General features: G+C 39.0%; 1 protein-coding gene across 1 annotated transcript in view; it reads right to left on the reverse strand.

Moving 5' to 3' along the window:
- The window catches only part of LOC149166628 (uncharacterized), a 193,789-nt gene that overhangs the window by 34,062 nt on the left and 132,053 nt on the right, over positions 1–27,674 (reverse strand). Inside the window, exons 4-5 of the mRNA XM_089432706.1 lie at positions 23,394–23,509; positions 23,132–23,186 (exon numbers count right to left, since the gene is read on the reverse strand). Coding sequence (XP_089288832.1) covers positions 23,132–23,186; positions 23,394–23,509 — 171 coding nt within the window. The remainder of the gene's footprint in view (positions 1–23,131; positions 23,187–23,393; positions 23,510–27,674) is intronic.

The following is a 27,674-nucleotide window of genomic DNA, read 5'->3' on the forward strand; positions in this document are numbered from 1 at the left end:
ATCTTGAACTGCTCTTCTCGACTCCTAGAAAAACTCAGTCTCTATCCTTCACACTGCTTCTTCTTCACTTCCTATAGAGAACCTCAGTCTCTATGATCTTACTGGCTTCCTCTAGAGAATCTCGGTCTCTAGATCTCTATCTCGGTTACCCAGAAGAATCCTCCTGTGCTGCCCCAAAAGAAACCTTATTTTCTGCCCAAGCTTCACCAAAAGAAACCTTCTTTGCTGCCCAGAAGAATCCTTTCCTTCGCTTGCCCAGAAGAAACTCCTTCTCACTTTTTTGCACTTCTTCTTGACCTCTTCTTTGCACTTTTGTTTCACCTCTACTTCGCACTTCTGCTTGATCGAATGCAAGTCGAGTTTCTTGCCTCTAAGTGAGGCTGAGTGTGGCTATATATACACCTCCACACATGTCCTTTAGGCCGACATGATCCCTAGACGCTAGGTCGACTTCTTCCAACATGTTCTTTCATCGTTATAGGTAGACTTGAAGAGGATATGTGACAAGGTCTTGGAGGATACTTTACATAGACAATATTGACCTTTTACAAAGTGTAACATGACTTCATTACATGACAATGACTCTATCATTTTATGACTAGATGACAAATAATTCCTAAAGACTCTCAATGGGAGTCTTGACTCAAAAACAAAATCTCTTGCTCGTGAAACCCATGAAGCAAGTCAACATAGCAATTTTATTTTTCTTCTATACATCTCATACATAAAATCATAATTACATGTCATTATGAAGACCAAATCTAGTTACACTTTTCAACACTCCCTTTTAACTAGGGAGGTATTCATTATGGAACTTGGACTTTCTCAATCTGAAAATTTTCTCATCAGAATAATTTGGATTGGTAACTCATTTGTATAGCATCATATCAACCAGCAAGGCCTTGACTAACAGCTCATTATCTCCACAAGATCTGAGTTCAATGCCGGCGAGACCAATGATTTATAAACACTCTCATCATTGTCTCTCTCGAAACATCCCTACCCAGGTACTCAGGGTGTGTTCCATGAGGACTATTCTTATCTTGGACTCCCTAACCCTCAAAGAATATCGGTCCTCCATGACTACTGTCCTATTGGATGCCCTATCTCATCCTCAAAGAGCATCGGATGCCAAATGATTACCCAAACCTCCATTCTGTCTTCCCAGGTGAAGACCAAAATGACATGTCTATCTCTCCCTCTCACATAGGGAGGACATATTCCAATAAAGGAATGTACTCATTCCTACCAAAAAGGATGTACCTAAGCTCCCTCTTGGCTTCGGAATTTCCAAGTTTCTTCCAAGTAAGAAACTTATTTTTCGGGCTCCCTCTTAACTAGGGACCTACAACAACTCTTCATGTGGAACAACCAGTTGCCTAAATAACTCCTCTCTTCTTCGATGTCATCAATTTCTTTTGGCAATCCTACATAAGCCCATCCAAATATGAGTTTAAATCAAACATTACCTTTGTGATGGCCTTTCATCACAACATCTTCCTATAGGTATCAGCATCCCGTATTCAGGTTGACACATTTCTCAAAGATATTCATTGTAAAGGGTCTCCATCTTTTTTCGACATCTATCAGAGCCTTCATATCTTTCTGGAAGATATTCTAGTCAACCCTTCTTAGTCTCAGATATGAAATGCCTTCTACCTTTGTTGCATGTTTTTCACGATCTCTTCCTTTCTTTTCACACTTCATTCCCAGGGACATCCAATCAGAGTTCCTTAATTGTAGTCATCTTCCTCATGATTCATATGAGAACATATTATGTTGATTTCATCTAGTGCGACTTATGCCTTTTTGCAATCTTTCGTTGGAGGGGATCCCTTCTTCTTTTGATCATATTTCCCAAGATGCAAATAATGATCCACTTTCATAATATCCTATGTAAGCATACATAGCTCATCTTTCCTTTCAGTCATCCAAACTTCCTGTAGCAGCTTCATTTGAACGAAAGAACTTTATCCTTTAGACCTTCATTCCTGTTATGTCGTTATACCACCATCCCTTGAATCCCACAAGTTGGCATTCCTAACGAAACTCTTGCTTCCTTTCTAGATTGGTGAATCCTTTTATAAGGATTCTATCATAGAAACTTGAGGATATTTCATATCATTACTTGGCAGATGTTTCCTTATTGACTATTGTTTGATGATCCTAGTCGATGATGACCTCTACTTCTTTCTATAAGTATCACTTGAGATTTCAGTGAGGTTTCCAAGAGCTCTCATTAGTAGAATTTATTCCAGACATTCTTTCTACTTCCCATGTCATGAGCTCTTACTTCTAATGCTTCTGTCAGGATGCTACTTTCTAATCTGATGCATCCTATCTTATTTACATTGCTTCCTATCTATAAATTACAAGTAGAAAGTACCTTCTTAATGAAGAAGATCATCTCATTCATAGTAGAGATCTTCTTGCTTCTTCCTTCTTAAGCTTCTTTGTCTCAGATTCTTTCACTTCCTCAGAAATATGGGCTTCTTCCGTGTCCCTCTTGCGTTTAGGACAATCTCTTCTAAAGTGCCCAAGTTTATGACAACCATAGCAACTTTCCATAGGCATGTTCTTCATTTTCTTTGGAGGACCAAACTTTCCAAATTTCCCTTTTCTTCTTGTCACTGATTGATCCCTTCTATCTGATCTTTTGTTACTTTCTTTCTTCAACCTGTCTTCTTCTGCCTTGCAGAGAGACCATAATTTGATGAATGGGATAGCTTCCTCTTCCCTAGTAGATATGAGGTTACCTTGTTCATTAGTCAATGCATTTAGAATAACAAAGATTATTTCATTATCAGATACCATCTCTCCTAAATCCTGCAATTGCCCTTTTATTTGAGATGCTTTTGAAAGACATGATGATATCCCTTCATCCTTTGACACCTTCAATTTATATAGATCAAATCTAAGTGATATGATCTTTTCTATCGTGCTCTTAGAGAAAAGTTCTATCAGCTTATCATATATTTCTTTAGATGTCTCCAACTCGGCTACATAGGAAATGAGAGGATCTTTGATAGATTCCTTAAGAATCTTTTGAGCCTTGAGATCCCTTTCCATGAATTCAGATAATGCTTGTTCCTCAGATGGCTTGGAGACCTTTCCATGGACATGATCAACAACTTCATTTACTTCGACTATATCTATCCTTCTTTTCCATGCAAGGAAGTTTGATATCCCAACCAGCTTATGGTTCTCCTTGAAACATGAAGTCATTTTTACTAGATTAGATTATAATAGAAGGTACTTACTTGTGGAGATAGAATTTTCAACTTGATGACGAACTTGTTGCTTCAGATGATCCTTTTCAAATGAGATCCTTGCTTCAATAGAGAGAAGATTGTCTTTCGATCTAACCTTCCTTAGATTTGAAGAGCTTCCACTTCTTTGGTGATGTATGAGTGATTATCTCTGAAGTGCTTCTAGGGTTTCGATCTTTCTTCCTGCTTCCTTCTTGAAGATAATTTCAAGACTTTTGGTAGATCTTGATTTCTTGCTTGGTGTTCTTTGACAGCTTTGATCCTTCTTTGAAGCTCAATTCTTGTGTGTCTACTTGCTTTCAATGCCCCTTCTTGATTTCAGCACCTAAGCTCTGATACCATGTTGAGAAATCTAGGGCATGGATAGTTAAAAGATTTCTTTGCTTGATAATTGCTTGTGATGTACTTTTTACTTCTTAGCTTATGATCTTTTCTTTGTTATGTTATTATTGTGTTCTTTTCATCAAGACAATTACCAATATGCACAATAAAGGACAAGTGACATCGTATGTAGGCTTGTCAGCCAGGGCCAAAACCTCTCACCTCTTGAGAGGAAAACCCGATCAAAATTATTCTTCTAGATCTTCAATTGATGAGTACCAAGACCATGACACAGACCCTTGACTCTATTATCCTCCCACAAACCTTGTCACTAACCTTGATGCTCTGCCTCTTCCCTTTCTTGACTTTCATCTTGATCTTGAACTGCTCTCCTCGGCTCCTTCTAGAGAAACTCGGTCTATATCCTTCACACTGCTTCTTCTCAACTTCCTCTAAAGAAACTTGGTCTCTATGATCTTACTGGCTTCCACTAGAGAATCTCAGTCTCTAGATCTCTATCTCGGTTACCCAGAACAATCCTCATTCCCTGCCCAAGAAGAAACCTTCTTTGATGCCCAGAAGAATCCTCCTTCGTTGCCCGAGAAGAAACCTTCTTCGCTGCCCAGAAGAATCATTTCCTTCGCTTGCCCAAAAGAAACTCCTTATCACTTCTTCGCACTTTTGTTTCACCTCAACTTCACACTTCTGCTTGATCAAATGCAAGTCGAGTTTCTTGCCTCTAAGTGAGGCCGAGTGTGGCTATATACACCTCCACACATGTCCTTTAGGCTGACATGATCCCTAGAGATTAGGCTGACTTCTTCCAGCATGTTCTTTCATTGTTGTATGTCGACTTGAAGAGGATAAGTGACAAGGTCTTGGAGGATACTTTAGATAGACAATATTGACCTTTTACAAAGTGTTACATGACTTCTTTACATGACAATGACTATCATTTTATGACTAGATGACAAATAATTCCTAAAGACTCTCAATGGGGGTCTTGACTCAAAAACAAAATCTCTTGCTCATGAAACTCATGAAGCAAGTCAATATAATAATTTTAATTTTCTTCTTTACATCTCATTACATAAAATCATAATTACAGGTCATTATGAAGAATGAACCTAGTTAACTTTTCAACAGATAGCGACCATATGCCTGGCAACGAAACCATTGAACATTTGTCAAATCTTTCCTATCTCTTCTATCTTGAGAATGAGGAGGAGGTCTTCTTTGTGGTGCAAGTTCCCTTCTTGGAGCAAATATTGAATTTGGTCTTCTACCAGAACTTCTTTGAAATCTTCCAAAATTAGGTCTTCTTCTATTACTCTTCGAATGAGCTGCTAAAGCTTTTTCCCTTGGATATTAAATTGGGTCTCTAGATTGGAGTCTTAATTCTTCTTAAGTGTAGGCAGCCCATAGCTTGTCAAAAGTTGGAGGATTTTCTCTTGCAATAATGCAAGTTGCAAAAGGATTCCAAGATCTAAGCAAACCACCCAAAGCCACATCTACCAATTCTTTGTTGGATACTTCTTCATCAATGGCTTTGAGTTGATCTTTTATTTGAGGTATCTTAACGAATTATGATGCCACATTATCATTCTTTGTCATTTTGATATTGCGATGTCGACCTCTTAAATTTATAGATTTATTGATATTGTTGACAGTGTACAATCCAATAATGGCATCATACATCCCCTTGGAAGTTTGTTGATCAGCTATATAGGGAATTAGATGATCCCTAACAGATTCTATAATGATGCTTCTTGCCAAGATGTCATCTTCTTGAAATTTATCTTTTCCTATTTGGTCAGTTGGTTCACTTACTTTTCCTGTAGCAATACCCAAGACCTTGCACCTAGCAAGTACTAGGTCAATACTAGCCTTCCATGTCTTGTAATAAGTAGCTCCTTAAAGCTTGTATTCGGCCTTCATGAACGAATTAATTGTTGGATAATCTAGTAGGGCAACTATTAAGACAATTATCCTTATCCTTGATAAAAGCTTGTGAACTTATGTTATCTTCTTATTATTGTTTGTTAGATTGTTTTCATCAAACAATTATCAAGAGCATAAACCATAAAGACAATAGACACAAGAAGTAGGCTCCAAGCCAAGGGAAAACCCAGAAATAATATTTTCTCTTTTTATAGTATCAATTTAAATGAGAAATCAAAGACCCTAAGACCAAAGCCAAGACCTCATCTAAGCACCAAATTAGCCCTCCAAGAATCACTTTCAAACAAGTCAAAGATTGACCAAGTCCACAAAGGTCAAACCTTTTCCAATCTGCTCCACTTTAGAATTTATGCCTTCCACTTCAAACTTGCAACTTCGGCCTCTACAAACACCAGAAATCCTAGCCTTCGTGCACATGTCAGCCTTCCAAAAGATCTTCCCTTTCAAGGTCTTCCAAGTCAACAAAGTCAAACTTTATCAAATCAGAATCTCGACCCTCTATCCAAGTCTACAAATTCGACCTGCACATTTCAGCCCTGTAAGAACTGTAGAAACCCTAGAATCTTCGCACATGAGGGAGAATGATCTCAAAACTCAAATTTTAGGTTTCTTCTTGAGATGCTTCCTCTCCCTAGACCTTCGTTCCTTTTTCCTTCTTCTTTCTTGCTTGAGATCGAATTGCAAAATGTGAAAATTTCATCTATTGCAGCAATTGGAAATTATTCTCCTAACTGCAAATTTAATCATGCAATTTATTTGCTACGACAAACAATGAATAAAATCGCAACTACAATTTTCACCATAAAAAATAATACGGAAAATAAAATATTGGAAATTGAGAAATTCTAGCGCACACAAGAATTGTGATTGATATTTTTGGACAATTGTCCCCAAAAAAACCCAATGTGGGAAAACCAGTGCAGCAATTGAGGGCTTTATTATTTATGTAGCAGCAAAAATTTCGAGTACAATAAAATGATGCCAAACTGGCATTTCTATCTGAGAAAAATATTGGCAAATGTATCCAAGGGAATTTACCCTCCTCCTCAAGCAATCCCGCAACAAACTGAGCATCATAACTGGCTACGGAACAGTCTACGTCAGCATTCTACACTGTATTTGTGCAAGCCCCACTCATACTACCCAAAAAAATGCCTCTGAAGTGACATCTAGCCTATTGCTACCACTGGAAGTGATTCTTCCAACCTTCTGGAAATTTACTCAGACTCTGGACGCTGAATCGACCCTCCTTCTAGTTGAATCAAACTGCCTATCTTGAGGCAATGAGCAGTCCTTGCACTGCCTCCTGAGGAATATTTTCGTCCTTCTCTTCTGACTCTTCCAGAACCAGAGACTCCTATGGAAATCTACTACTCTGCCCCTCTGCCACCTGCAACTCGACCTCTGACTAAATTTGTCCTGCTAAATCACCTGCACTGGAAAATTGAATTGTCTAAATCAGTGAGTATCTGCACTGATATGTTCTACATCTACCCATCGACTTCTTCCTATAATCCTCTTTTGTAGAACCAACGGCCAAGATTAAAACTTAATCAAGGGCCCAAATTAATCTTATGTCGATCCATGTGACTTTCTAGAGAATTTCACCTTGACATAATTAATTCTAAATAATTAACCAGTGTTCCTAAGTTTAGACTTAGGAAACATTAAAAAATAGGTTATTAATCTAATTAAGTCATCTCTAGGTGCAATTTCCATAAACGATTTTGGGTTATGGAAATCTCATGTATTCTAACCTATCACCCAATTTTCGTGACTAGTACACATCCAATGCTACAAAAACTAACACAGGAGTGTGTCCAAATGAATCGAACTTGCTTCCTTTATATAGCCTTCTCATGAGGTCAAATAGGCCTCTTCTAGGCCGACTTGTCACTAGCAACGCTGATTTGTGCTTGGAGGTCTTTTTGACTTTCTAGGCATAATTAAAAAAAAAAAACATGTTACAACTTGGCCAAATGGGTCTTATACAATTGATATTGACTCTCTTGACTCATGAAAATTAATCTAGACATGACAAACACTAGAAGCATGAAGAACATGCTTAGCCTAGTTAACCAATGAAAAGAAGCATAAAACCCATGCTTGAAAATAATATTTTTTCTTTCTCCTTTTGTTTGTTACATAAGATATACATAATGATATGAGTACAATGACAATTATGAAGACCGAAACTAGTTACATTTTCCAACATTCATGATAACAATGGCTGATAAAAAAAAAAACAAAAGGCAAAATGCCAAAATCTTCAAAGTGTTTTTCAATGCTCTTCAAGGTGATCTCGCAACTCTTTCCCTTCACCAAATCTCTAGTACCATGTTGATTTTCTAGTGCAATCAAGACTAGTGTAGTTTTTCAAAATTGATAATTGCTTCTAAAGATACAATCAATCTTCTTTTAGCATTCCAATCATTAAGCAACTATACATGAAAAACTTCAACCATTCACTTTCATCAATAGAGCAGTGGAGATCACTATGAACAATAAAAACAAGAGACAAGAGACACTAGAAATTAGGCTCACAGCCAGGGAAAAACCCACAAGGGGAAAACCCAACCAATCTTTCCTTATGAGAGAGAAATTTTGTCCATCAATAGAACATCAAAATATTCCAAAAGGATTCCAAAATCTATACTCAATATACCCAAGTCAAAACTAGTGGACGAAGAGAGAGAACGTCAACACTAGACAGAATTGCAGTCTGCAATCGAATTTCGGCCTAAGGAAGCTCAGAACAAGAGGCCGAAATTGGATTCAAACCCACCGCCAAAGTAGCCTCTAAAATTATCGGTCAAAACCTCAATCAAAGCTCCTGTCAACCCAAGTCAACAAGCCAGAAATACAAGTGGAACTTTAGTTAAAGATGGTCAACATAACTCTACAATTTTCGGCCTCTTTCAACATTCAAGATCTCGGTCAAACAGAACAAACTAGCCCAATCCAACGCAAGTCAAACCAAGAAGAGATTGTTGGTGTTCTCATGCCCTCCCGTTCGAGTAGTGTCGCCCACTTGTCCAATAGCTCATGTCCCAGTTGGAGCCAAATGTTACCCACCATTTTGTGGGTGATATCCCTAAGAGAAAAAAAATCCATGATGGTCCTCAACCGATAGTCAGCAACCCCTTGCAACCACCAACTAGCTCATTGTGTCATTTCTCCGCCACCTAAGACAGCCATGTGGTCCCTCACTCATCTGTCATGATCGTATGTTTGAAAGTGGGCCTCCCAAAACCTAAAAGTATGCCTTGTCATTTGATGATTGAGTATTTTAGTTTACTTATCCTGGAAACTCTTGGGCATGGATTAATGGGGGGATTCGGCGGAAAGCGTGGGCTAGGTCTATGCTCTTGTCTGCTAGGTATCTTTTGGATGTTAACCTTGGATCCTAGTCTCGTGGGATCTCTTTTACTGACCTTTGGGCTTTAGGGATGGTACTGCATGGGAAACCCTGATTTTCGTTGCGTGGTCCCGCTCCCCGATCCACATATATCACCCCCCTTCCGCTCATTATAATCCCATTCATCACTCCTCCCAGCTGGGTCCACATTTCTCCTCTGGGTCCACAAAGTGTTAGCTACCCCCTCCTCTTTGCCCACACCTTTGTCGGGCCCGGAACGATGCCCGGAGGTTGATGTAAAAGAAAAGAAAAGAAAAATCATAATTGGCCACATTCAACAAGAAATTGTATCACAAAATTCAAAAGATGGTCCTGACAAACACATTTAGCACGTGGGAAAAAACCAATACATGAGCTCTACCCCCTTCCATGGCCATCACCCTCGTTCCTATATGTTGATTTATGGTAGCACCAGATGTGCTCTAAGTCTCAAATTTTGCAAGGAGGCTTGGGCACATGTATTCCAAAGAACCCAAAAAGCGTTTTGGGAAATTCCACCCAGAAACAGTTTTATTAAAATAATTAATTATTTTTAATGGGACCCTAAGTCTAAACTTAAAAAAATAAAATAATTAAAGGGTATTAGTATAAATTATGGGTGAAACTTTTAAAAGAAAACGAGGATCAAGCAGAAAAGACCTTAGCCGTTGATTAGCTTCTAATCTGGTTCATTGAATGTCAACGAGGAGGTTCTTTAAGGAGGCTTCAAGGTCACTTGGAAGACACACAGAGAGTTCAGAAGTTCGATTTTCTGAAGCAGAGCAACTGCCGAGTGAATTTCGATAGTGAGTTGTTGCAAAGAGGGGCAGAGAGAGTTTTGGCTGGAGGATCTTCTCCGGAACCAAGAATACTCAGCAGAGAGGTAGAAAGACACACAGAGAAGGCAGTGCAAAGGGCAGAGAGTGTGACGCAAAGCAAGGAAGGGCTCGCGCAGGCCCCACGCAGAGCAGCGCAGACGTCCAAATTTGTTGAAGGAGTTGATGTTTCTGAGTCAGGAGGGCTGGAAAAGGCTCCTAAAAGCAGATCAATTCTCAATTGGGCTGACACAGTGAATTAGAGGCTGACGCAGTGCCCAAGTGCGCCTTAGCTCTGATACCATGTTGAAGAATCTAGGGCAATTAAGGTTAATAAGATTCTTCTCGCCATGCTCACTATTTCTGAGGTATTTTTAACTTTTTCTTCTTAGCGCAATCTTCACTTATTATTATTAGAGTGTGTCTTCTTGATTCATCAAATAGTTACCAAAAACAAAGAGACAAGAACACAAGATGTTGGCTTTCTACCAGGGCCAAAACCTCTCACTCTTTGAGAGGAAAACCCGCACAAAATTCTTCTTATAGAGATTCTAATTCACGAATACCAAGACCATGACCCTTGACCTTTTAGGCCACTCCAAGACCAAGACACAATGATCCTTCTTCCTTGATTCTACAATTTCTTCGTATTGTTACTAGATCCGGGTTGCATCATGTAGCTCCTAGCTGCATCATATAGCCTCCTTGCATCATTGATCATTATAGCACTACTGAGCACAACACCTTAATATCATTGAGATCTTGCAACACCGAGAATTTATTCAAACTATCCTTCCAACTAGCACAACACCTTGATATCATTGAGATATTTACAGCGCTGACACCTTATTCAAATTGTACCACTGTGATAGGTACATATGTATTACAGTGAGTAGCTGCCAAGACAGTGAGGAAGATATCACTGCGATGTCACAAAAACTAGTCTGCATTGTAACTAAACCCCTTGTTGTCACAACCATCCAAAAGCCTCATAGAGATCTGAATCTTGATGTTTGTCACCCATCCGAAATTGCAGACTGTAATGCGAAAATCTCGGTGATTTTACCCATTCGAAATTGCAGAGGATCCAAGAAGATTACCATGGAAGATTCGTACCTTTCTCTGTTGTACTCATCCAAACTGTCTCACTGTTTTTCCATCCGAGATTTGAAAGATATATGCAAAGATCTCACTATGGAAATGTGAGGGGTATAAGCTCCTATAGATAGTTGTTTGCCCCTATATTTGAGCCAACATGTCCATTTGAACCGGTGTATCTCCATATGTGAGCCGACTTTACATTTGTGTGCATTTTGAGGCTAACATCAAGAAGAGGATGACTATTCTTGTTTACTGGACGGCTTCTAGACATTTCTATAGACTTGTATCCATTAAACATAGGCTCAAAAAGAGCTTCTTCATACATGACATTGACTCTTTTACTTATTAATAAATCCTAAGGCTCTCAATGGGAGCCACTAATAAATAAACCTCTTGCTCATAAAACCCATGCAGCAAGGCATACAAAAATAATTTTGTTCTCTTTATTACATCATTTACATCAGTCATAATTACATGTCATTATGAAGACCGAATCTAGTTACACTTTCTTCAACAAATATAACCATTTAGGCATTAAAATAAGATAGAAAAAACGTAGCATGTCGTATCAAGATTTTGTTTAAGTGATGGGTACATTTTTAGTAGAGTCCTGATAGAGGAGTTTGACAACCAATGCCACTAACATCAAAGTACATAGAGGGCTTGGTTCTCTTTATTAATACTAGTTCCATACCCTCGTACATGACTAAATTCATTGGAAACGTTGCGATCCCCCCAATCCTGAAATCCTGAAAAACTGTTAATTGTTCTAGATTTTGAGTGAAATCTAAAATTCTACTTTCTCCATATGAAATCCAATGAGGTTGGAACCACTCTCAAACATCCTGAGCCATTTTATGGTAATGTTAAAAATTTAAGTAAAAGGATGAAAATGAAAGATAAAGGAGAATGTCACCTTTACTTTAAGAATTTAACATTACTATGAATTCTATAGCAATACTAGGGCCATAGGCTTGATCATTAGACTGAGGGCCATAGGCTTGAAAATTAGGCTAGCTTATGGGAGAATTAGAAGTGGGCCAAACAACTGAAAAAATCAAAAAAATAAAAAACAAAAAACAAATTTTTATGTTGGTCTGCATAGGTACACAAAACTGGTCTTGAACCGGCCAGTTCGGTACCGAACCTGCCGGTTCAGTGTCTGACAAAGCCATCAACGAACTCCTCAATAGATGAGATGCTCTCAGGTTCATGATTATGCAACCAGTGTTATCAGAACTAGACCAGAACCAGTGGAATCGACCGGTTTGACCGTTTTTTGCCCAAAATCGGTCTGAACCGAAATAGGCCAGTTCGGTACCGAACCTGCCAGTTTTGTTACAAAACAGGCTAGTTCGTTACTGAACTGACCTATTCCGGTTTTGGGCCAAAAACAGTCGGACCAGCCAATTCCACCGGTTTTAGTCTGGTTCTGATAACACTGGTTGTATAATCATGAACCTGAGAGCATCTCATCTATTGAGGAGTTCGTTGATGGCTTTGTTAGACACTTTCAAGTATACCCTGCATTAAGCATCGAAGAGGAATCCTTCATCGAGCATCATCAAGACATTGAGAATCTAAGTAATGAGTAGAAAGACAAGTCATCATTGGGTCCGCACAATGAAAAAGATGAGTCTAACAACATGTGTGTAGGAAAAAATGAGTCTATGGAAAGTGACGTTGGGACTAACCTTACCTTTCACAAGGATAGTACTCCTGATGATTCTCCTTTTGAGAACCTTGAAGAAGGTGATCCCATTAGCCCATTGGAAAATGACATTGGAGATTATTTCCATATTGAAAGGGAGAAATGGGAAATTGTTGGTCCTCAATTTGACTATGCTCCCATTTATGACATCGACAAGAAGGATGAGGTTGATAGTGGTCCTCCCTTTCTCCCGGGCATTGTTTATGATGACATATCCATCGATACCCTTGGGAAGGAGAATTATCATTTTCCCTTGCATGAAAGGGAGCAATTGGAGATGATTGATTCTCCTTTTTGGGAAGACCCTATCTTTGATACCAACAATGATAGGATTGATACGGCCCTTGTTGAAGAATCTAAGGCAAGTGCAGTTAATGAGATTCTTCTTAGCATGATAATTATTTGTGAGGTTTTTCTTATTAGTACAACCTTTCCTTATTATTAGAGTGTGTCTTCTTTAGTTCATCAAATAGCTATCAAAATACAAGAGACAAGAACACAAAATGTTGGCTTTCTGCTAGGGCCAAAACCTGTCACTCTTTGAGAGGAAAACCTACACAAAATTCTTCTTATAGAGATTCCAATTAACGAATACCAAGACCATGACCCTTGACCTATTAGGACACTCCAAGACCAAGACACCAATCCTCTTCTTTGTCACTGTTGAGTTCATCATCATCACTGCTGCTTCACCGAGGTCTTCACTACTGTTGTACTATCAAGGTCATTACTGAGATCACTATTGTTGCAACACTGTTGTACTGAGACTTATGACAGCATCTAGAAGTATGCCGAGAGAGTATCACTGAGATCCTCATCATAATAGTTATGCCAAGAACGTGATTGTGTCTTTCTTACTGATATCTTCACCGAGACTGTAATTATATTCTCCTTGCACCGAGATCACAGTTATGCTGAGAGTATATCATTGTGGGATTACTGAGTTCCTTCTTATCATAGTTATGTCGAGACTGTGAGAGAGTGTATACCCCTGTCATACCCATCCGAAAACCATAGAATCCTTCTCCAACTGAAACACTGTAATATTGTCTTCATCCGAGATTCCTGTACCATTTCACTTGTCCGAGATTTCAGAGAGGTGTCCGAAGATGTCACTGTAATTGTTACCGAGATTTCAAAGGTATGCCAAGGTTCTTTCCTCATCTGAAGTTGCAGAGGCTTGTCTGAAGTTTTGTCTCTCTGTGGTGACTCTAGCCGCATATTTATAGTTGTTTGTCCATGTATTCAAGCCGACATGAACCAGTGAACCGTTGTGTCTCCATATGTGAGTCGACTTGATATTTATATACATTTTGAGGCCGACATAACTGCTTTCTTCATCGTTTTGCTTGTTGCCTTCTTCAAGAGGATTGTGCTTGTCTTGGAGGGTTGATCTAGACCAATGTTGCAGGAACTGTCCCCCCAAGGATCCAGAGGTAGATCTGTGCCCCATACGGATCCGCCACCGATCCTTCAACGGAACCACAGATCGGAAAATCGGATCCACAGTTCCGCCTTTTTTTGGCAATTCCTGGAAAATTGGATCCGTAGGGCCCGATCCATAGTTCCTACTGCCTGATCCGCAGATCCAAAAAGGATCGAGTGCGAATCTGTGGAGGTTCAAGCGTGTATCCACCGCAGATCACGAGCAGATCCGAGAGAAGGTGGACAGTTCACACGGTTCTGTGCAGCTTTTCTTTTTTTTAATTTCGAATTGTTATGTGAGGAACTACACTTTCCAAATACTACCAAGGTGCCCCTTGATGCTCCCTAGACGCTTCCTAGATGCTCCCTAATGGTAATGTTAAATTCTTAAAGTTAAAGTGACATTCTCCTTTATCTTTCATTTCCATCCTTTTACTTAAATTTTTAACATTACCATGAAATGACTCAGGATGTTTCAGAGTGGTTCCAACCTCATCAGACTTCATATGGAGAAAATAGAATTTCATATCCCATTCAAAATTCAGCAGACTTAACAATTTTCAGGATCAATGCAATTGTGGCGTTTCATTGGATTATATCATGTATGAGGGCATGTGATTGGCATTTAATCAAGAGCGCTATACTCACTCTCTCTCTCTCTCTCTCTCTCTCTCTCTCTCTCCCCCCTAATGATTTGTTAAACTCTCTCTTGTACACTCATTAAAGACGCGGCATATTCCTCTCACTCATTAAAGGCGTGCCATAAACGATTCCTCTTAAGCTCTCTTTCATGCATATGTTACACTCTCCTTAACTAAGGCATGCGTACCTCTCCCTAATGGCATAAGTTACTAAGGCATGCATACCTCTCCTTAATGGCATAAGTTACTAAGGCATGTGTTTCACTCCTTAATGGCATGAATTATACTCCCTTAAATGGCATATGTTACTTTTCCTCAAGGCATGCGTATTGCTCCTCCTTCATGACAAGAATTTCTTGCTCCCCCTATATATGTATCTCGTATCATCTCTTCTCCTTACCTACTTGTGCATTGTGAAAGAAGAATTTGATCTTGAGAGAAAGAGTTGGAGAGACTTGAAGAAGATTGTGAGAGAGAGAGACTTGGAGAGTAAGAGCAAAATGGTGAGCCAAGGTTGATTCAGTTGAAGGGAAGGTTGATTTAGTGTTTGTATTTGCTATCAGTGATCTTCATGCTACAGCTTGTTCAAATATTTGTGTGAACTTACTCATTCTCTTGATCTCTCATTGTACTTTGTATCTCTGTTGAACAATTGATATCTAATAGAAGAAGAATCTGGTTGGGTTTTCCCTTTGTGGGTTTTACACTGATTATTGGACCTAAATTCTTTATGTCTCATTTTGTTCTTGGTTGTCTTCTATTGTGCATTTTGTTTATGTTATATCTACAATTGTTTAACTAATATTGCAACAGAAAGAAGATTTGGAATGAGTAATTGTTTCAGCATAGAACATTAGAATTTTAACAACTTCATCATGAACTAGGGCTTGAGTTGACTGACTCACGAGTCTATACAATCTTCCTTCACGAATCCCAATAACCCTAGCATCATCTATACTAGAGCCCTTGGACCATACAAGTACTTTGCCATCTACAAAAGCTACTCTATCTCCTTTATCCTCTAAACATGAAATAGAAATAAGATTCTTTTTCAAAGTTGGTACATATTGAACATTGTTGAGATGGATATTATTACCAAATTCCAACTCTATGGATGTCTTTCCAACTCCTTTGACTACATAGTTGTGTTTGTCTCCAAGCTCCACCTTTTGGGGCAACCTCTTTTCTGTTATGCTAGAAAGATTTCCACGCTCTTTGATCATATGCCTTGATGCACCACTATCTACTAGGGGCATATTTGATGCACCACTATCCTCAAGCCACATATCATCATCTGCAATAGAACCTATTAGAGCAAAAAAGTAGAAGAAATTTGTCACCTTTGGGCATCTTGGGGTGTTCATCTTCAACATCAGCTGCGAAGGCATGTTGTTTTCTCTCTCTTCTTGTTATTAGCCATCTAAGGACAATCCCTTTTGAAACGTCCAAATTTCTAACAACCATAACATTGAATCCTTGACATGTCCTTCTTCTTTGACTTCTTGTGTTGAGAGCCAACCTTCTTCCTTCCATTATTCTTGAAGCAAGCTGCTAATGCTTGAGAAGCTTCTTCCTTCCTATCTCTTGATATAATCCTTTATTCTTCTTGAGCACAAGAGGCCCACGGTTCTTCAAATGAGGGTGTTTCCTTCCTACTGCTTATACCAGCTGCAAATGCATCCCATGATCTAGGGAGACCATTGAGTGTTGTAGTCACGAGTTCATTATCAGGAATAGTTTCTCCAATTGCTGCAATTTGGTCCTTTATTTGAGAAATACTTACAAAATATGAAGAAACCGTGTCATCATTCATCATTGTCACATAACGAAGTTTATTCTTCAAACACATGGCTTGACCAACATTCTTGATAGTGTATAGATTTGTTATGGCATCATACATCTTCTTAGAGGTATCCAACTTTGCAATGTAGAGGATAAGATGATCTTTAATTGAGCCCACAATGATGCTCATGGCATTGAGATCATCTTCCTTAAATTTCTCCTTTCCTGCTGCATTTGTTGGTTCCACAACTTTTCCTATTACAATATCCAATACTTTGTTCTTTGCAAGAATAATATCAACTCTAAGTTTCCAAGCCCTAAATTTTGAGGCTCCTTCCAACTTATTTTCAGATTTCATGGACGAGGCCATGGATGCATATCAACAAGGAGGACTTCAGCAATCATGATCTCAAATTAGGGTTTCTTCAAATGTGATCTCAAGGTTCCTTTCTTCACCAAATCTCTGATACCATGTTGATTTTCCAAGTGCAATATAAACTAGCACAGTATTTCTGAAAAACTGATAATCACTTTTGATGTACATCTTCTTTTACTTTTATTCCAATATATCCTTCAGTAATTATACTTCAAAAATTCAACCATAAAGAACAGTAGAATAGTGGAGATCACAATGCAAAGTACTTAAATCATTTAACGTTCTCACCTAAAGTTAATCACTCATTTTTGCACTTGCATTCTAGGAGTAGGTAGTGCATTAATAAATTTACCTCCAAGCATAAGCTTGGTTGAAAGACGATAGGATCACCTTTCTCACCTAGCTTGCGAAGTTTAGAGCCTCGCTTTTGGTTAACACGATTACCTTGCAGTCATCAGAGCCACAGTCTCTATAGCATCAAAGGCATTTGGGTGGTTAGTACTCCAGGGGAGTTATCATTAATATAGCCATTGCTATCTTCCCCTAGGTTTCCCTCCACAACCTACACTTGAGACTAACTTCAAAACAATTGAGAGAAAGAACTCATTTAGATAGGCATCTAATCTAAAATTAACCAAGAGCTTGCATTCCACTTAGTTCTAGGTGTCACCTCTCATATAGGATAGTGTGCATCCTAAGCAACAATTGTTCATCTAGTGACCTAGTAACTAATTTATATTGTGCAATTAATTTGACTCCATAAGGCACTGGTCTCTCAAATAATCTAATCAAAATGTGCTAATAATCAAACTTGCCAACCAAGTTGCTAGGCCACTCAGTTTTGTCTCCCAAACTTGTCGGTTCCCGACAATTCTTTCATCCTCACATTTCATAGGGACTACTTCCCATAGCCTGTTGTAGGGAGATAGCTAAAACGAAGAGGGTGGGGATCAAAGTGGCAGCTCTTGGCCTAAGCCATTGTCGCATTTACCTGTACAATTTGGGCGATAACATTTTCTGCCATGGTTGTCGAGGATGAAGTTTTTTTGTTCCTGGTTCTCACCATTCTCTTCATCTTCTCATTATCATCTTCCTTAACACGTCAATCAGCACATTTTTTGGCACTTTGACATCTTTTCTTCTCATCCACCATTTTCTCATCTCCACCATCACAACATTTTATGGTTTCTATCTGCACCTTTAGCACCTGGACATTTGGGTTTGTTTCCTGTTTGGGTGGCGACTCCATTTATTAATCCATTCACAAGAGCTTATACTAGAATAAATCCCGGTAGCTTGGTTAACCCTGCTCCTAATCTTGAAAGGGCTCTTAGAGCTCGATTAAACAAATCACATTCTAGTAAGCATTCATTTTTTCTCAAACAAGAAGCCCTCCTTGATATCCACTTGCTTTTCCCTGACCTTGGGGTAGAATTATTCTCTTCCTAGTTCTTGACTAACTTTTCTATTTGTTGCATTTTGGATTTTAGAGTTAGATTCATGTTCAAGTGGCGACTCCACTTCTTTCACTTTCTACAAGAATTTCTGCTAGAAGCTCACTTCTTGTAGACTTCTTGTTTTTTTTAACAAGGATCTCTCTCTAACATCCATCAGCTCCTTTTGAGCAAGTCATCATGAATGACTTGTTTGTCCCCTATTGTTTTACTAACATTCAAGGGTATCCTCATGATATTCCGAAAAATGCCATCAATAATTTGCCTTTTTTTCAAGGCAATAATGCAATCACTGCTAAAGATCATCTCTTGAAGTTTAGTACTTGTTTGGCAAAGTGGTGTTCTGCACGTTATAATCATGAAGACATCAAGATGCGTCTCTTCGTCCTTTCTTTGGAAGGTGATGTTATGAATTGGTTTTATGATTTTCCTGACAGTTTCTTTCGATTCTCTACAAGCCATCATCAATGCTTTCAAAAATAGATATGGAGATCAAAGGCATTCACCTTGTGCCATTTACAATATAAAGAAAGATGAAAGTGATCCTATAAGAGACCTAATTGTTGTAGAAAGGGTTCAAGAGAATGCGCCGCAACAATCTTTGCCATATTGCAAACCTTGTGAGAGTTTTCATTATGAATTCACTTGTGCCATTGCAAGAAGAATCCTTGACAGTGGAATCATGATTTCTGATTTGAAATTTGACTTCTCCAACTTATGTAGGTTGTCTAAACCCATTTTGTCACCCACATCTAGTCAAAAAGAGGCTTGTGGCGATCAAACAAGCATTACAAGTGACGGTCATCGACCCTTGTTGGGAAATATGGAGGACTTCAGCTTCTGAGGGCAAAGAATGAAGTCTATCATTCTTGATGATGCATGGTGGGGCAAGTTCCAATACCTTCTGCAATTTACAAAACCGATCCTGACCATGATTAGGGCATTTAACACAAATACGCCTTGCTTGTGGGAGGTCTATGAAAACATTGACAATATGCGGGAGAAGATAAGGGAAATTATCAAATCAAGTGAAAATGGCCCTTATGAAATATTTTACAATGAACTAAAGGACATGGTTACCAAAAGGTGGAACAAAATGACCACGCTATTACAACTCTTTGCCTATGCACTATAGGCCAAATACTATCATTCCAAAATTTTATCTTTCCCTGGAAGAACAGCTCCAAACAAGGATTTTGAAAGTGGTATAGGGATATAAAACAGCTTTTAGAAAAATCTATAGGGATGTAGGAATTGCAAAGGAAGTACACAATGAATTTGGATCACTTATACAATCCACTGGAAACTTTTCAAATCCACTAGCCATGGATGATCAAGGTCATATTTTTACTTGGTGGGGCTTCCATGGCAGGGATAATATGCATCTCTCAACTCTAGCAACAAAGTTGTTATTGCAGGTTGCTAATTCCTCATCAGCTAAGAGGAATTGGAGTACCTATGGTTCCATCCATTTGGTGAAGTGCAAAAGACTGGGAACAGCAAAGGTTGAAGATCTTGTGTATGTTCATTCCAACCTCCACCTTCTATCACATTCTAGTCTCGAGTATAAAAAAAGGTCCAAGAAGAATGTGGAATGTGGAACCTAAGATATCTATTCAAACATGACATTGAATATCATAACTCACCTCAGCCTACTTGAGGATGTTATACCACCAGCTCATTCTTCTATTGCAATCTCCAGTATTCCTAGTCCCTCGTTGTCTATTCATAATGTAGAGTTCCAATACGCAGATGATGAAGATGTAGATCCATTTTGAAATATGTTATTAGACCTAATCTATATTATCATACTAGTAAAGTGATCAATGATGAGACACTCACTTTTGTATCTACTATTATCATTTTTGTATGAAGCAAGATGTATCATTTCAGTGTTTAGCGTTATAAAGTATCTAACGATTCAAGTTCTAATGTTGTGATTCATGAATGGTTTTGATACTAAACATTGAATATGTTTTCTAAAAATTTTGAAATATTATTATATATTTTTGTACTTGACATATCTTTGCTGTATCCAGGTCCTGGCTTTTCAAAAAACTGCCAGATTCGTATCCGGATAAAGAACTGTATATGTACCTGGTAACATACAGACATGCATATATATGAAAGGTGCAGAAAATTATTAAAACAGGATCCAATGTTGTGCACAGTTGTCAAAGCCAGGTAAACGATGAAGTCAAGCAGAATGGTAGTTTCTGCTAGGCTTTCAGAGTTCCATTCAAATGAAACCCGAGCTTTGGCTGCCATCAAAGTAGCCCCTAGTCAATCCCCAAAGACTATGGAAATTGTTCCATTACGCAGCATTTTCTTAGGATTAGCAGCCTGTAATGTGTACCTATAGGGGGCTGTGATGCTACTTGGATAAAGACCTCATAAGCACTTTTCTTTCTATCACGACTATGTCTACGAAAGACTTAGGAGGTGAACAATATGATAGATGATCAGCAGGAAGAGATCTGTGTCAGGTTGCAGACCTGTCAAAGTAGATAAAAATGGTTGTTCTTAGCTCATTCCTATCATTGTAGGGCTCAAATCTTCGCATACAATTACAAGATAAGTCCATAACTAGAACCATCATCTGGAGCCTTGGATCTTACTGAAATAAAAAATAAATTCTGATCATAGTTTTAAAAACTGGAACCGGGTTTTGAACCAGCCCACCTATCTAACCAGGTTTTGAACCAGCTTGGAAAAAACTACATAAAATAATGAAATTTTAGTGAAAAAAATATTTTTAAGATTCAAAACAATGACTCCAAATCATTAGAGACAAAATCTCCAAAGTTTGTTCATCCCTATACCATGTAAAGGTGAATAATATCAAAATGGTACTGAATGCAATACATATCAACAACAAAATACATAATCAATGAGGCTCTAAATGGCTTCTAGAGTCCAAAAACAATGCTACAAGCTACTAGGCCACTGACCTACTACAAATCACTAATCAACAGAATCGCTCATCAAATTGATTGCTAATTCACCACTACTAAAATTCGGATCATCAACAAGAGCTACATAAATATCATTTGGCTCAAATTCTTTAGACTCGGATTCTCAACCTTATAATATGGTAGAAATTGAAAGCTTAACATTCTTAACCAGTGATTTTGGTTTGAGTGAAGGGTTCGTCTCCTCAACCTTATAATATGGTAGAAAAAGTTGCACCCCTGACCACCCCCCCCCCACCCCCCCAAAAAAAAGGTACTAAGTGCAATGCATATAAACAAAAAAATACATAATCAATGAGTCTCTAAATGGCCTTTAGAGTCCAGAAACAATGCTACAAGCTACCGGGCCGCTGGCCTACTACAAATCACTAATCAACATAATTGTTCATCAAACTGATTGTTAATTCGCCACTACTAGAAATGGGATCATCAACAAGAGCTACATAAACATCATTTGGCTTAAAGTCTTTAGACTAGAATTCTCAACCTTATAATATGGTAGAAATTGAAAAAGCTGAACATGCCTAACCAGTGATTTTGGTTTGAGTGAAGGGTTCATCTCCTCAACATTATAATATCATAGAAAAAGTTACAACCCGCACCCCCCCCCCCAACTTATCAGCTGTGTTTCCGTATCAAAATGCTAAAACTTTAATGAAATACATTTCCCTATATTTTTCCTTTTCATCCTTTTACTTAAATTTTTAACATTACCATTAATTGTTTCAAGATGTTTGAGTGTTTCCAACCTCGTTGAACTTCACATGGAGAAAGTAGCAATTCATATCTCATTCACCATTCAGCAGACTTTAACAGTTTTCATGATTTCAGGCTTGGTAGGATTGTAGAATTTTCATTGCATTCTATAATGTATGAGGGTATAGAATTGGCAGTTAATCAAGAGCACCAAAGCCCTTTATGTACCTCGCTGTCAGTGATATTTCTTGTTGGACTCCTCTATTGTTTTCTTAGCAAAAATGTACCCTTCATTCAAACCAAAATCAGTAATTAGGCATGCTAAACTTGATGTAGAGGCAAAAGGTGATACTAATGATCAGGATCCCAATATAAGCGATGGTGGAACATTACTTGTCATTTATGCTTGTCTTTAAATGTTCTTGCTCATTTATTCATAGTGAATTTTTTCCAAGTTTCAATATAATGTGATTATATATATATATTGTTTCCCCGTTTCCAGATTTTTGTGGGGTCACATTTCCAGTGTGTTTACCTTTCAGAAATGCGTACACGTTTCCTTGTATCATACAATTTAGACATAAACAAAAAATACCCTGGGATTCTTGACTGCCTAACTTATATAGGGCATTGCAGTTGTAAAAACGACAGTCTTGTTTCTATCTAGTTTTGTTATATCAGGCCATCTACTCTTACCCTTTTATTTTACTGCAGTTTATTACTGTAGGTTACAACCAACGTTTGTAGTGATTGTTGCAAACAGTAGGTTTCAATCAACAAAACAGAATCCTCTAGCAAAATAATATTTTACATCAATAAGACCTGTGTTATATTTGAAAGTTTAGAGAATGGCATCTACAGCCAGAAACAGGATTATTTAGTCAATCATCTTGATACTGAATAAGAATTAGGTTCTGTATCATACATTTATAGGATGGTATGTATGCCCATCTGATGTAACATATAAAATCAGGAAGAAATAATGCTTATAAGTCTTGAGATGGGAGAAATAAAGGTGAATAAGAAAAAATTTCAAAGTAAATATGTTTTCTTGACAGCTTTATAAGTTGTATAAAAGCGAGCATTGTGTTAACTAACATTGCATTGTGGATTATATTGGTTCATTCTACGATAATGGCATAATAGGAATAGAAAAAGGAAGATGCTTAAAATTGACTATTTGGAAAAATCAAGCATTAAACAACATACTGGATATGACTTTGCAAAGAAGAGCAAGTTCTCCAAGGATATAAGGCCACCTCCCCTGCAAAAAAGATGCCACCATATAGTGCAGATCAGTTAAATACAGGAAGTGATGGCATGAAACAACATATAAAGTGAAAACAAAGTTGGCAGCAGGCAAATAAAGCAAAAACCTTCTATGCCTCATTTTTTAACACAAATTTTTTTTCCAATCTAGATAGGGAGGCCATTTTTCTAAAAGGAGAAGCTCAATAATACAATAATAAACCTGAAATCAGTAGAAGGGTCTCTTCCTTGCCATCCCATTTCCTTCCACTGCTCAGAAATCAAACTATGAAGTTCCCTTCCTGGGAAAGCAGCATGCCACAGATCCTTCAGAGCCTCCTACAGCAACAAAACCAAAGACACAGAAACACAGTTTGATAAGATACAAAATCAATATCATTAACGATTCAGGTTGACCTCAATTCACTTTTTAATGTCACCCTATATATTCCAAAAATCATGAGACGAGTTAATATGGCATCCAAAAACTGTCAAAATAATCTGAGGCAGAAGAGAAACTGCCAGTCCAAAACATGAGAAATTAAAAGCCAACTACTAACAGAAGCAAGAAGCCTTAGGTTTGACAACCTGCCAAATCACTTTACTCAAAAGCATCAGAAAAGCAGTTCAACAAAATGAAAATGCTTCCATCGAATGTGTTTGAAAAAATCTCCATAAAAAAAACTCTTTATGGACAACTCACTGATGTACATACAATCTAGTATCGTCAAAATGGTCAATGAAAACCTTGAACTATTCTAAATCATAAAGAACAGGATTTGAGAAAATGAATTCATAAATAAATTGAGGACGAACAAACATGCATGTATAGTAGGATCAGGCCAGAGTTTACCCTTATACTCTGCTATCAGATTCAAGTTTGTTCATCAACAAAGCCCATGGGGCCCTTAATTATTTTTTTAAATTATAATGCAAGGGCTCATTTCCCTTTGAAGAACCATAGATCATCAAGGAAAATTTTCCTTCAGCTGTATGGTCCACCAATGTTGAATGGATTAACTAATAGAAATAGCTAAAAAAAAATCCTAAAGACATTGAGAAGAGAACACTGCAAGCTGATCAACGCCTTAGCAGTGCAGCAGATGGACAAAAGAGGTACTGCTTAGTCAAACAATAAATTGTGTTTACCCTTAGACTCTGCTATCAGATTCGAGTTTGTTCATCAACAAAGCCCATGGGGCCTATTACCCACCATTTTGTGGGTGATATCCCTAAGAAAAAGAATTCTCTCCAAGATGGTCCTCAATTGGTAGCCAGCAGCCTCTTGCAGCCACCAACTAGCTCGTTGTGCCATTTCTCTGCCACCTGAGCTAGCGATGTGGTCCCTCACTCATCTGCCATGATCGTATGTTTGAAGGTGGGCCTCCCAAACCTAAAGGTATGCCTTGTCATTTAGTAATTGAATATTGTAGCTTGCTTATCATGGACACTTCTGGGCATGGATTAATGGCGCGATTTGGCGGAAAGAATGGGCTAGGTCTGTGCTCTTGTCCCCTAGACTCTTTTTGGATGCTAACCTTGGATTCTAGTCCTATGGGATCTCTTTTACTAACCCTATTGGCTTTAGGGATGGTCCTTCATGGGAAACCCTTATTTTGGTTGTGAGGTTCCGCTCCCTCATCCACATATATTGCCCCCTTGCCACTCATTATGACCCCATTCATCATTTCTCCCACCTGGGTGTTGATTTCTGGTAGCATCGGATGTGCTCTAAGTCTCAAATTTTGCAGGGAAGCTTGGGCACATGTATTCCAAAGAACCTAGAAACAGTTTTATTAACATAATTAATTATTTTTAATGGGACCCTAAGACTAAACTTAGGAAAATAAAATAATTAATGGGTATTAATCTAACTGTGGGTGTAACTTCTAGAAGAAGACGAGGATCAAGCAGGAATGATCTTAGCCATTGATTAGCTTCTAATCTGGGCCGTTGAATGTCAACGAGGAGATTATTTGAGGCTTGAGGGTCATTTGGAAAAAACACAAAGTGAGTTCAAAAGTTCGATTTTCTAAAGTAGAGCAGTTGCCGAGAGAATTTCGATAGTGAGCTTTTGCAGTGAAGGGCAGGGATAGTTTGGTTGGAGAATCTTCTCTTGAGCCAGAATACGCAGTAGAAGCAGAGAGACACCAGAAGGAGGCAACGCGGGACCCAAGAGGAGTGGACGCTGAGCCAGAAGAGCTCACGCAGAGGCAGCATAGTCTTCCCAAGCAGAAGTCCGAAGATTTGCTGGGGTTTGACGTCTGAGCTAGGAGGGTTGACGTCAGAGCTCCAAGAGAGAAAACAGACCCAACACAGAGGTGACGCAAAGCCTTAGAGGCTGACGCAGGGCCCACACAAGGGCCGTGCATAAATAGCCGGGGACACATTGGTTCCACTGTCAGATCAGTCGGGACTTGCTAGGTAGAGTGAGGTAATCTCACAAATTTCTTCTTCCAGTAATATTTCTCTGTAACTAGATTGCCAATAAGGCATCCAAAAGTTGTATTCAGAAAACTACTACATATTAATAAAAACCCTCAGATCTGCTGCATCGGTTTTTCCACATTGGTTTTTTCTGGGGACATTTGCCCAAAAACAACTATGTCATTTGTGTGTATCTTTCTCTATTGTTCAGTTTCTTGTTTCAGCATATTATTTAAATGGTGTAGGTTGCAGTGTATGTATTTCGATGTTTGCCATAGGAAACTGCAAATAACTTGTTCATGTAAATCTAACAAGTAGAAGAAATATCATCAGTGCTGCAGTAGGAATTCTCGGGTTTAAGGAATTTTCACATGGTATCGAGCGAGTGCAGGTGAAGCAAGAAGAACAATGCTAGAGAACCCACCGCTGAGCAGAAAAGGAGGTCGAAAAAGCTGCAAGAGGCAACAGTTCGAATCCCCAGAGGGGTTTGCGCAATCCAAGCCGGGAGGGTAGATTTTCGAGGCAGTCTGTCTCTGAATGAGTCGACAGAGAGAAGGGCTTCTACATCGAAATCTTGTCATGGCAACGAGAGCAGCACTAAAGCCTCAGTGTGAGGAAGAGCTGGTGGGACACAGTTTTTCTGCAAGCCATTTTGTTGGGTAGAAAGACGTCAAAAGAGAAGAGAAGCACTGTGAAGGAATTTTCCTCAGAAGACTTCCTGCCAAGAAGTTCGTTCTCTTATTGGTTGAGTTGCAGCAGTAAGAAGCAGAGAGGAGTTTTTCGACAATTTTGTGGCAGAGATGGCAACCACTGGACTGAGGGATCAGGATAGATTGGATGGAGCATCCAACCATGTCATCTAGAAGGCAAGGATGTCATTCCTTCTAGATGAGCATGCTCTCAAGACATACGTCGACAACGTGGAGGTTGTGCGTGAGAATGCAGATCCGCTGAAGAAATATAAGGCAAAAATGGTTAAGGCAAATAGAATGATCCTAGACAGAGTGAAGGATCATGTAGTTTGTCACATCGCTAGCAGAAGGACTGCTAAGGAGATGTGGTATGCGTCGTCTACGCTGTATCAGGGATCTTTCGAGCAGCGAAAGATGTACTTAGAGCAGAAACTAAGATCTGCACAAATGCAGAAGAGGGAGCGAGTGGATCCGTTCCTCATGAAGCTTCAGGAGACCCGAGATGAGTTATCGGCTATGGGGTCTATGCCTCAAGATTCTAAGTTGGTTAGACAAGCCCTCAATTCTGTCTCAGATGAGTGGCATGTCTTTGTCCAAAGTATCCTGGGTAGGGCGACTTTGCCGAATTGGGATGAGATGTGGGCATCTCTCAAGCAAGACGAGCTGAAGAGAGACTTGGTCAACTGTAAGCTTGACAGAAGCAGTAGTGGTGGGTCGAAGCCCAAGGAGGAGGAGGAGAATGCAGCCCTTGCATCGAAGGGGCAGCAGGAGCAGCGTAGGCAGAAGAAGGACGTCTCGAAGATAAAGTGCTTCAGGTGTGGTAAAATGGGTCACTACGCAACAAAGTGTCCTCTTAGGAAGAATGACAAGGATGAGAAGCAAGATCTGAAGGCTACACCCGCGAAGATCGAGGAGGAGGGGTTTGGAATGACACCCAAGATACCTCCAAGAGGGAGGTGGGCTAATTTAGTGTTGTAGTTCAAAAGAGCTACATATGGGAAAGATCCTTGAGGAGCCCACCTCTTGGATCAATACCTTGCTACGGGAGCCCACTTTTGTGGTAGCAGGATGGAGTAGTGTCGAATGGTGTCACGTGTCGGAGAAACAGTTGCAGTGACTAGGTGCGCTAGTAAATAGCGCAGAGAAGAGTTGGCAACAATGTAGATGGCATAGAGCAGAGGTCAACAACAGCACAGAAGATTCAGAGGGTCAGCGCAAAGACTAGCAGCAGTTAGGCTCCAACATTCACATGGTATCATACTGAACATAGTTAGTTGAGTAATTTGGGATATTTTTCCATAGTTGATGCAGTAGCAACAACAGTTTATAGTGCAAGGGCAGTTGGCAGTGGCAATGTCAGCCAATGTTGCACTAATCATTATCAG

The sequence above is a fragment of the Pinus tabuliformis genome, chromosome 5_1, assembly GCF_031772625.1.
Source record: "Pinus tabuliformis cultivar Carrire ecotype Pingquan chromosome 5_1, CPIR1, whole genome shotgun sequence".
NCBI lineage: Eukaryota > Viridiplantae > Streptophyta > Pinopsida > Pinales > Pinaceae > Pinus > Pinus tabuliformis.